Source organism: Protopterus annectens, chromosome 1.part0, assembly GCF_019279795.1.
Source record: "Protopterus annectens isolate FY-2018-M chromosome 1.part0, PAN1.0, whole genome shotgun sequence".
Taxonomy (NCBI): Eukaryota; Metazoa; Chordata; order Ceratodontiformes; family Protopteridae; genus Protopterus; species Protopterus annectens.
In genome coordinates this window covers 1,387,857,639-1,387,869,995 of record NC_056725.1, presented here as the reverse complement: position 1 = coordinate 1,387,869,995, position 12,357 = coordinate 1,387,857,639, and the positions used below count along the sequence as shown (strand labels likewise).

General features: G+C 43.3%; 1 protein-coding gene across 1 annotated transcript in view; it reads left to right on the top strand.

Annotated features, from left to right (window-relative positions):
• Window positions 1–12,357, top strand: part of MDN1 (midasin AAA ATPase 1) — a 3,484,183-nt gene that overhangs the window by 2,196,409 nt on the left and 1,275,417 nt on the right. The window contains exons 57-58 of the mRNA XM_044071809.1: window positions 9,866–10,100; window positions 11,511–11,631. Of these exons, the coding sequence (XP_043927744.1) occupies window positions 9,866–10,100; window positions 11,511–11,631 (356 nt within the window). The remainder of the gene's footprint in view (window positions 1–9,865; window positions 10,101–11,510; window positions 11,632–12,357) is intronic.

The following is a 12,357-nucleotide window of genomic DNA, read 5'->3' as shown; positions in this document are numbered from 1 at the left end:
GTGATCAGATTTTGCTGATCCCTGGGCTTTGTCTTGGTTCCTGTTTTCTCCATTTTCCTTGTTTGGTCAAGGGGTAGTTTCTTTACTCACTAGTGGGAGTAGGGAGTACTGAGCTGCCTGTTTGTCCTCAGAGGAGTGGTTTAAAGTAGTAACTTGTAGTTTATTGGCCATTTTGGGTCATTTCCTGTCTTTTCCAGCCCCCTACTATAAAGCACGCTTTGGCGCGAATTAGCGCGGAGCTGCCACTGTTGCACACTAGGGCAGCGCCGGTTAAGCAGGTTTAAACTATTCGGGCTACCTAAAGTCCACTCTTCATATTTTCCCTTAAAACTACCTTCCTCGAACTATACTACTGATCAAATCAGCGCATCCTATAACTAAAAAGATCATCTCTACTTGACTGCAAGTAGACTATTCTCTATCTGTTAAACCTAGCACTTGCTCCTACAGTACTTATTACCTTGATACGGCACTCTTGTCATAGATAGTACCCCAAAAAGGCAACCCCATTTCTCGGTCACCCACGCCCCGGAATCTTTTTAAAGTTTTTGTCTATCCTTCTAGCATGTCGAGGGATCAGTTGCTAGTGTCCTCTCCTGCTCAGCTGGTGAACCTGGGAATATTGAGGCAATGTTACAATTGCCTCATGTACACAGACAACCCTCTCCTCCTCCCACAAAACACAAATACATGCGAGAGATGCAACTATATGGCCAAACTGGAGGCTGAGCTCTCTCAACATAGGACTGGCAAGACCAGTCAGGAGGAGAAGGTTACCACACACACTATAGACCCAGTCTCACATAGTACCATTACAACCTCAACTCATACACATAAACACACAAAGACATACTCGTAGGCTCTGATCAAAAATCTACCAAAACAGCAGAGGCCACCAAAGCAGACACCCAAACAACCACCACCTCAGAACACAACACCTGCAACACATAGACCTCACAGTCAGAGTGTCAAACAGTCACAGCCCTTAAGGCCAAACACAATGCCAGACACACTAGTCATTGGTGACTCCATAGTCAGACACACTGACATCCCGCTCACCAGACTGAGTAAGGAGAAGGTCACAGTAAGCTGCCTGTCGGGCTAGAATCCGCCACATAACGCAAGCACTCAGGTCTCTCAACAGCAGGTACAAATATGACTCAGTCATTGTCCACGCTGGTGTAAGCGACCTGAGACGCACCTCCTTGGACTACATGAAAAGAGACATTGAGGAGCTCTCTGATTATGTAGCCCAGGCAGGTATGACCCTGACCTTGAGCAGTATCCTACCTTCACCAAGAATGATGCCACAATACAGAGATAAGATGATCAGCTTTAACAATTGGCTTAAACACTGGTGTCATTCAAAGGGGATCCAGTATCTGTCTGCCTGGGATGACATGCTGGACAAGCCACGCTGCTTCGCAAGGGACGGCTTGCACCTGTCACCCTGGGATTCGGATATTGGCAAAGGCTCTTGCCACCCCATAGTGCCTTTTTAGGCAAGGCTCAAATTCTAAACCTACCACCCTAGAACACAAAAAGGAAAAAAACTAAGGGTAATGCTGCTCAATGCCAGAAGTCTAAATCTCAAAATGCACGCACTCGAGGCCCTTCTCAGTATGGAGAACATCGATGTCTGTGCTGTGACAGAAACCTGGTTCAAGGCTCCTGAGAGCACCCCAGCTATCAGGTTTTACCTCATATCATGCGTTCCGCCCCAAAATCCGGACAATACCAAGAAAGGAGGGGGGGTATCCATATTCATCAAGGACACCCACACCTCAAGACTGGTGGCAACGCACGATGCATCGGAGACCATCCAGGTGCAATTAACCGTAGGCAAGACTGCTCTGCAAATTGTAGCATGTTACAGGCCACCCTCACAAACTCAGGAACCTCACATGGCCTTCCTGAAAACACTAGAGGGATAAATGTATCACCAAACACCATCATACTAGGTGACTTCAATTACCCTAATATAGACTGGGAACACTACTCAAGCCCAAACACCCTAGCCCAAAAGTTCCTGGAATTCATAAACTCAAATGCCATGGAACAACTAGTCACCATCCCCACAAGAGGAGATAACATACTTGATCTCATCATCACGAACATGGGAGCACAATGTTCAACACCGAAGTATACCCCTCACTGGTGAGATCAGATCACAAACTAATCTCGCTGGAGGTCCTCATCCCACCCCACCTGAAATAAAAAGACCACAGTAAAGAACTTCTCAAAAGCCGACTTCACACTTCTAAAGACTAGTGTGGTCTCCTTTAAGGCCCCGAGCAGCGGAAAGCAGTACTCAAGCTGCTGAATCACTTACAAATGCCTTCTACCAGCACCTGCAGGACTGCATGGATAAGGCAATCCCAAGCAAAACAAAGACTCTTTGTACCAAAGGCAAGCGTCCAGTCTGGTGGACCCCAGCCATAAACAAACTCTACAACAAAAGGAGGAAGCTACTACAAGATAGAGCAAAATCCTTAAAAGGTAAGACATCCTTGATCACTATAAGTAAAAAACTAAGAGCTCTCATAAAATCATCCAAAGCAAATTTCGAGAGAAAAATAGCTAAAGACTCAAAGACAATCATAAGGCCTTCTTTAGCTATGTTAGAAACCTAGGAGGAAACTCCCAGATATGCTCAGAACTAGTTCAAAATGATGTGAAGATTACTGATCCTACAGACATTGCCAACATACTGGCTGACAGGTTCAGTGCAAACTTCTCCCCTCCCCAAAGGAGAGATATCTATACCAAGCGATTGCAGCCCCCAAACATCTCCAGCGCCCAAGTGAAAACTGCTCTCTCCAAAGCAAAAACACAGCATCCATGGGACCTGATGGTGTCCCCGGCTGTGTGCTCCACGAACTCAATGAGGAATTAAACCCACAGCTAGGACAGCTGTTTAATCAAAGTCTTACCTCTGGATACGCACTCCAGGAGTGGCGCACTGCAACTGTGGTCCCACTTCACAAAGGCGGTGCCTCCACCGACCCTGGAAATTACCGGCCCATTAGCTTGAAAAGCCTTATCTGCAAAGCCATGGAGAGGATCATAATGGACCTCATAAATAAAGACACAGGGAATTTGCAGGCTTTGGATCCAACCCAGTTTGGCTTTGTCAAAGGCAGATCATGCCTTTTAAACTTGGTTGACTTTTTCGAAACGGTCACCAAAGCCATTGATGAGGGAAAGGCAGTCCATACAGCCTACCTCGATCTGGCTAAGGCCTTCGATACAATACCCCACTCGGGTATCATTGAAAAACTCATCAGCTTAAATGTTAACCCATACATCACAAGATGGGTTGCAAACTGGCTGAGTGACAGAACCCACAGGGTCAGAGTTGCTGGCGCCATGTCAGACTCAAAGCCTGTCACAAGTGGTGTCCCACAGGGCTCAGTCCTGGGCCCACTCTTGTTTGGCATCTACTTTTCCAGTACAAGCAAACACAGGAGGGTTATGGCTGACAAAGTTTGCAGATGACTGCAAACTGGGCACCATAGTAGAAAACACATCTGACACAGATATCCTTCAGAAGGGTCTCACAGAAACGGATAACTGGTGCCAGAACCACGGCCTAAAGTTAAATGCCAAAAAATGCATAGTCATACCCTTCGGGAAAAACAAGGTTACCCCTAGCTACCAAATAGGTGGCAATCCACTGAGCACAGAAGAAGTTATCAGGGACTTGGGGACCCAGGTTGATAGTAGTCTGTCATTCGACACCCATGTAGCTAAAGTAGTTAGGAAGACCTTCTACATTGCCCACCTTATCATGAAGGGATTCTCATCTAGATCAAGGGAGGTCATAGTCTCCCTTTACTCATCACTCATCAGACCAATGATTGAGTACAATGCCCCATTCGGAATGTATCTGACCCGACACTTGCAGCAGCTGGAGAGGCCACAAAAGTTCCTCACCAAAAGGATAAAGGGTCTCAAAATACTATCCTATGCTGCCCGACTGAGAGAACTCCAGCTCAATTCAGTCGCTTGCTGCTCAGAGGTGACCTTTGCCTAACATACAAGGCCATGTCAAACCCAGATTTGATGAATATGCTTCACCTCAAAAAGTCTAGATCCATCAGAGCCACAAGGGCGGGAGACTTAAACCTCGACACGGCTATTAATAGGACGTGCTGGAGGGATAGATTCATCACCCAAAGACTCCCTATGCTGTGGAACAAAATCCCGGTACATGTGAGGCAGAGCACCTCGCTGGCCTTGTTCAAGAGAAATCTTGACCAATGGATGGGAGATCGCAGATATACCCCAGGGATTACCTCAGTGTCACTGCTCGACAGAGGCACAGCAAAATAATGGGTATAGTTCCCCATACTAAAGGGGTGGCGTAAGCCACAAAACGATGGGCTAGGCTTGTAAATGCCCTCGGGCAGATAGCCTAGTATGAACCTATGAACCTTAATGTATTTAGTATCTTTTGCTACTTGTAGTATTATTATGCTCAAATTTATGTTTTCAGTAGTAATAAGTAATCATTTATATGAAAAAATTTATGTATTTAATATTCGGAATGATAATTGCACATTTGATATTTGTATTTAATGTTATTTTAGGAATTATATAATAATGTTGAGTTTAATGATTTAATTGATTAATTGAGAAGCATTTAAAAGGAAGACACAGCCTGATGATAATTGTTCCATGAAGGCGAATTGCCGAGGTACCAGAACGTGCGTTGTGATATGGAATAAAGAAATCTTCTATCTCACCTGGTGACTTCTGATTTTTGAAGTGCTTGCTATTACAACACCTGGTATTTGTAAAGAGACTTCTAACTTCACTGGGGTACACCATCAAAAAGAAGAAATCACACCTGTTACCCTGACAACAGATTGTAATCCTGGGAGCAAGCTTGAACACAGATTCCCAGATGGCATTCCTCACTCCAGAGAAACAAGTTCATTTGACAACCTACTGGCCACAAAAACCCAGCTATCTGCAAGGAAAATCCTGCAAGCCCTGGGGTTCATGGCCTCTTGCATTCTGTTAATTCCATATGCAAGACTGCATATGAGGAAACTTCAATGGTATCTAAAATGTCTATGTTGTCAACATTCTCAGGACCTGGAAACAATGATTCCTGTTATTCCTTGTCTAAGGACAGAGTTCCTTTGGTGGGCAGAGGCCTGCTACCATAACAAGGGACCCCCTTTCACTCTACCCACTGCTGCCCAAACCCTAACAACAGAAGCATCAGACTATGCATAGGGGGCTTACATGACAGGGCAGTCCATTCAGGGCAAATGGAACCCAAAACAGATGCACCTGCATATCAATCAAAAAGAAATGTTAGCTGTACAGAATGCTCTGACAGCCTTCAAAGACCTTATCCTTCCAGGACAACTATTGGTAAAGACAGGCAAACATCACACATAAACAAGCAGGAGGGATCCATTCCTACCCACTCTGCAGACTAGTCATGGCTCTGTGGAACACTGCCTTGAGCTACCAAGTGAACCTACAAGCTCAGTTCCTGCCAGGTAAACTAAATTCACTGGCAGACCACTTGAGCAGAAATCTCATGGACCCACACAAATGGAAACTGAACCCAAAATTTTCAAGCTCTTGAGAAATAAATGGGGGGACACCAGAAGTAGACCTGTTTGCCTCCTCTCAGAACTACCAATTGAACAAATTCTGCACCAGGACTCCCCACAATCAAGCTTGGAAAGTGGATGCCCTGTCCTTTACCTGGGAAAGCCTCTCAGTTTATGCCTTTCCCCCTCTGCCGCTCCTCTCGAAGGTTCTACTAAAGATCAAACAGGACAAGCCAAGGACAATACTGATTGCAGCAAACTGGCCACGCCAGCACTGGTGTATTCCCTTTTGCGCAGTCTGACAGTGCTACAACCTTGGCACCTGCCTCAAACCCCTTCCCTGCTGTCCCAGCAGGCGGGCCAGATTCTGCATCCTCAGCTTCAAACCCTGAACCTTCCTGCCTGGCTAATTCCCTGAGCTCTCCTCCAGCAACCCTCAGCAAGCAGGTGCTGGATGTCATTCTTGAGGCAAGGAGGCCTAATACTAGAAAATCCTATTCAGAAAAGTGGAAAAGATACTGTTCCTGGAGCCAGGCTCAGAGGATGGGCACAACTGTGCCCAGCTTACCTCATATTCAAGATTAGTTAACAGAAATGCTCCACAAGGGCCTTTTTTTCTCTTCAATTAAGATTCATGCCGCTGCCATATCAGCACATTATTATACTGAGCCACCCCTCTTCTCTCATCCCCTGCTAAAATAATTCCTTAGGGGGGCCAAAAATTTAAGACACCCCCCCCCCCCCAGGAGAGCTCCCACTCCAGCCTGGGACCTTAACTTTGTATTGGAAAAAACTCACTCTTCCCCCCTTTCAACTAGCTGCTACAGCAGATTTGAAATTCCTTTCTTGGAAAACAGCTTTACTTCTAGCCATCACTTCAGCAAAAAGAGTGTCGGAACTGCACGCCCTCATGGCAGTGGAACCCTTCATTATCTTCCATGCGAACAGGGTTTCCCTTAGGACTAAATCCATCCTTTATGCCCAAGGTGGTGTCTAGTGTGGCTCTAAACCAGTCCATTCATTTGCCTACTTTTTTTCCCTATTCCTCAGAATAAGGGGGAAAGGATACTGCATTATCTGGACATAGTTTAGATTCTATTTGGACAGGACTAAGCCTCTCAGAAAATCTGACCAGTTGCTTGTTAGCTTTGCTGAAGGGGCAGAGGGGAAGGCCATTTCAAAGCAAACAATTTACAAATGGATAGCACATTGCATCCATTTCTGCTACAAACACCATGGAAAACCTACCCCACAGGGAATAAGAACACATTCCACCAGGGCTGCATCTACCTCTGCTGCATTTCTCAGAGGAGTCCCTACCAGGGACATCCTGGAAGCTGCAACCTGGAGCTCTATACATACTTTCACCAAGCATTACCACCTGCCTATCTTTTGTAAATCCAGAGCTGGATTTGCCACAGCAGTCTTACAGGGCCTTATTGCTAGCCCTAATGCGATTTAACTACTTCCACCCTTCCTTAGCTTTGGGAATCGACCCAAATGGGATGACCAACAGTGAAACACGAAGAACATAGTACAGTTGTGTACACTTACCATAAATGTAGTTTGAGTGTATTCACTGTTGTAGTTCTGGTTTCCCTCCCTCCAGCCTCCTGACTTCTCTTGACTTTCACCTTTCCTCCTTGTTTGACATATATTATATCATGTGTATTTGGTTTTTACTGGGGATGTTCCATACCATATAATTGCTTCCTGTTGTGGGGGTACCTGACATCTGGGGTAAGAAAAACTGATGTAATGGCATCAGCTGCATATTTTATACCCCTGAGGACCTGACGTCATGGAAGAAGCCACCGCATCCGACGTAGAAATCCGAAGACTTTGGTATTCAGGCCGGCTGAGGGCTACCTGCAGGCAGATAACCCAAATGTGATGAGTGCAACAGTGAATACACTCGAACATCTACATTTATGGTAAGTGTACACAGCTGTACTTTCTAGTGTCTGAAGGTTGCCTATGTCTTTAACATTTCCATGATAATTCGCTCTATGGCTTTGTATATTAGACTAGTCAGACTAAATAGGTCTGTAGTTTCTCAGATTGGTTGATAGTCCACCCTTGTAAAGCAAGATAACCATTGCAGGCCTCTTTTATCATGGTACAAAGCCTATTTTAGTTGAAAAGTAACTCAAATGGGTCCTTATAGGTCATATTTTAAGCCGTTTAAGAGGCATCCTGGGATATTTTCAGGCCCATTCGAGGCTGTGTTTTTAACTTTAGTGAATGCTGCTCTGTTAATAGTTGGGAGGTTGTCCTAGTAGGTATTTCATGGGGAAGATGCGGGAGTGGAGGTTGAAATTTGAGCGAAGTTGGTCAGCCATTAAATTTGCTGTGTTACTGTGCTCAATGAAGGTGGCACCATTGACCACCAGTTCAGCACATTGATGTGTGCTGCCTTTGAAGTGTAAGACATAGCCAGCGAAGGCCTTGTGGTTGTCTTTAGCCTGTGAGACTATCTTGACATTGTAATTCGCCTTGTTGGATTTAATCCTGTTAGTTTTCTGTTTAGTTTAATTAGAGACCTCTGTCTCTGGCTCCTATCATTATGGCTGTTAATCTTCCTGGTTTTAGCCATGTCTTTTCCTTTTGTTGTATTTGCTATTAAGATTTGTTTTTGGAGTTCGTTTTGGTCTTAATTCTAGTAGGTACAACAACCTCTATACAGCCATTTACGTGTTTGTACGGGTTCTCGGTGAACATTTCCACATAGGTTGCTGTGAATTCAGGGTTGGGATGACATTGAATTTTGACAAAGTACCGCTTAATAGGATGTAGTTTGCTTTGGAATAGTTCCTGTTAGAGGGTTTGCTAGGGTTACGGAGTTGATTTTTATTTTGAAGGAAACAGCTTTGTGTTCTGACCTCAGCACTGAGGATTTGACACTTGGGGGCTGCAGTACTTTCCCATATTGGTGAGAACGAGGTCCAGCAGGTCGAGTATGTTTAAAGCTCTGGTGGGTGTGCTTATGATCTGGTCAAGGGTATTTGTCTTAATCAGGCCAGGAATCTTTGTGCCTGTGAGTACGAGGCAGTGTATGCTTCAACGACTATAGAAGGGTGGTTAAAGTCTCCCATGAATAGAGTGTTTGGTTTAATGGTGAGTCTGCAGTAGGTGTTTGAATGAGCTATGGAATTGTAGGGACTTAAAGGGTGACCTATAGCTTGTTAGGATATGACATGGGACTTTGTCTGTGGTGATTTGCATGTGGATTAATTCCAGGGCATTGTCCTATTTAACAAATGTAGAGTTATGCTTGTTACTCACTCCTCTACCTTTTGTCTTGTCTGTGCAACTGATGGTCTAAATGTGTGAAAGGCACTGAAGCCGTGCACTCCCGGAATACTTTGTGGATTTAAACCATGCGTCAGTAATTGCACGTCTGTGTTCTGCAGAGTGAGGAGAGCTTTTATGATGTGGAGTTTCTTTTTTAGGCTTTTAGCATTAAACAGTAACACATTTAAGCTTCTTTTGGTTTTATTTGCTATTTTGATTTGGTTTGTCAATTGGCATTACCTAAAAAAGTTTCCAAGGGGGTGGATGAAGTTTTAGCCGATATTCGGAAGTCTAAGGAAAACAGGTGCAGACCATCCTTTGTGAAACAACATGGTTTAACTATGTGCTTCCATGCTGAAAAATACTGAATCCCCCTGGAAAGACATCAGAAACAAAGTGGATCATGAAAGTCATATTGTATTTATACTTGATACACCTTTTGGATGGTACAGATTTTTGTATTTATTTTCAGCTGTCCACCTTTGTATTGTGCACCTTCTCTAAACAGCCCCCATTGTTGATGCTTTTTGTATAGCAAACAAATATTTACTTGTTAAAAGTGGGTTCAGAGCTTGATAGTTATTTCTTGGTATTTATGAAAGCCTATTGTATTTGATAAAGGCTGAACTTTGTGGGACTCTGTATTAGGTAAGCTTAGGGTTCTGACCTCCAGTATCACAGCATGCTTTAGAATGGATGTACATCCCCAAGCACAAGAATCCAGTGTTTTCTGAATCATGATTAGTTGAAGTGCTAACCAGAATCCTTCATGGACATTCCTCTTTATAGAACAGCTGATGTTACAAAGAGTGCAGGTTGTTTGTGTTTATAATGAAACACCAATCGTACGTTGTATACTCAATAGTGTAATGCTGCATCTTACTGTGTATCCAGCTCATGGCCAAATAGGATTCCTGTGGATCAACCCTCCTGGCTGCAAAAAATGGACAGCAATAAAATAACCCAACATTTTTCTTGGTTTTCTTTTCATGTAGATGTGCTGAAGACTCTGGTTGATTCATTATCCTCACACTTTAGAACAGAGGGAGTTCTGAGTGCCCGTTTGGAGGAAGGGGACTGTAATGAGACTGTGAGCCATACTCAGCCTGACCCAGCTACTTTAATTCATCTTTCCAGCCAAATCCAGCTTTGGCCTGCAGTGGACTATTTAACTTTACTCTGGCATTATAAATTGGTAACCCATATTCTTGATCAGGAGCTTCTTTCAAGGTAAGACTTTGCAGATTTTTTTGTACTGCAGCTTAGTGTCCTGTGAGTCTAAAATAATGGCAAGTGTTGATGTAAAAGTTTGTTATGCATATGTTTGCACAGCATTACAAGCTCAGAAACTGTTGAAAAATGAGAAAATGTTGTGGGGAGTAGCTGTTGATCAGTTGTGAGGAGCCAAACAGTAAGCAAAAGTCAAATAGTAATTTGCTTCCTGATGTGTTTTTTATAAACTTGTACCCCTGTTGTCTGCCAGTCATCAGACCCCTCAGCAGCCAGTAAGCTTATTCATTCCCCATCACTGGGATGAGGGTCAGTCAGGGAGGGCATCATTCAGACTGTCATCGGGATTATTTAATTGGTTTTCTTGTTGGAGTCCCCGATCCGTAATGCATGTACCAGGCAAAGTGCATGGGAGAAGCGTGCAGTGGGATGTCCTCTCACTTCCACAAGGGGTGTGTTGTCCAGCCATTGCTGATCCAGTGGCGAGAGCAGTGCGCTTCAGTCTCCACCCAACAGTTAGCAACTAATGGGTGTGGCATTACTTGCTTCAACCCCTCCCAAGAGTGGTGACTTTTGCCAGTTTACTCCTACCCTACCCCCTCCATACTTGGTTCATACTGAACACCAGAGCAACTAGTCAAAGAACCCAAGTCATGTGACTCGAAATCTGACTGACTGTTGCTAAAAATTAATAGAGGCAAAGTATGTACACATTTTGTGGCACCACTGCCTAAATGTATCTAGTTGGTTACAAAGACTTAATAAAGCTCATTAAACTACAGCTAGTGATTGCATTTGCTGCTTGTTTTTGAAGTTTTTCCTTATGTCATTGCTACTGCAACCTGGATTGCATCGCTCGCACCTTGAAGTCTGGATTTAGAATGCAGGTTTAAAATGGCTTTCTTAAAAGAAGCCACCTGTTTGTCCTGTTTTTTGTATACAATTTGACATTCATTGTAGTGGATGAAAGCCCGTGTGATTGACAACCTTGAAGATGGGCTAAGCAGTTACTGTAGTTCATTTTCATTGACTACTTTTTCACAAGGACAGAAGCCTCCAGAGTTGTCTGTTTACTGACTGCTTTGTGGAAAAGAACTTTAGGAGATGGACAATCTGTCCATCTTTTTAATGCAGCACTTACTTGTCTTCTGAGAGCAAGGGTACCCTGAAGAAAGAAGGGTGGACCCAGAAGAGACCTTTGAATTTTTGATTAACGTATTCCTTTTTAGGTGAGAGAATTGTTCTTGACAAATGGCATGCTGAAAGTGATTTAAAGACTCAGAATTTAGGTATGTGCAACCTGTTTTCATGTTTGTGATGTTAACATTATATCTTGTTTCATTTTTCTCACTACTTGGTAGGCATTAATTTAAAACATTTCTGTAACTGAGTGATGTTTCTGTTTTATAGGAAAAATCTGGACCAGAGTGACATGCAAACCAAAGTTGTTCCATTGTTGGCCTTTTCTGTCAAATCTACACCTGATTCAAGACATATGCAAGGCCTTTGGAATCTCCTGCAGGTGAACAAGGTGATAAATATTCATAAGTTTTAAAACCAATGCATTTCATTTCTGCAGATTTATTTTTGAGGTCTGTGGTATGTTGGTCTTTTTAAATATTAAATAATGCAGTTATTTCATTGTCCTTTCATAATGACTGTCTTCAGCCCATTACAGAATTGCTATATTTGGCATTGCGCTCTGTTTCTGTTGAAAATACAGATCTAGAGTGCCGTTCAAGTAAATATTTTTTAGGGAACTTGACAGCTAATTTTTTTATAACCAATAGTAAGTTGTTTGTATGTTTGTCATTGTTCTGAAGTCCAGTCCTCATATGAGATGTTACAAAGCTCATCATAAGGGGAGGTACATCAACAAAGAATTTTTGCTGTATGTACTCCTCAGTTTTTCTTTGTCAGTAAAGATGTTTCTGTGTCACTTTGAGGAATTGAACTTAACCATCCATGTAAATAAGTTTGCTCTGTACCTCAGAAATTTTCTTCAAAGTTTAATAGTTTGAAATTTAGACATATTTTGTCTTCAAATCCAGTTTTGTTTTGTTTTTTAAATCCAGTAACCCTTTATCTTCAACATTTCTTCCCCCAACCAATAAGCCTATCCGCCATCCTTCTGAGGGCTCAGTTTAGGCACTCTTCAATCAGGGGAGGCATGAACCAATCATTGGGAGTCCAGCCATTCACAGGGTTTGGGGATTTTATCTATGTATCTATCTATTTATTTTTGTAGGCCTGTTTC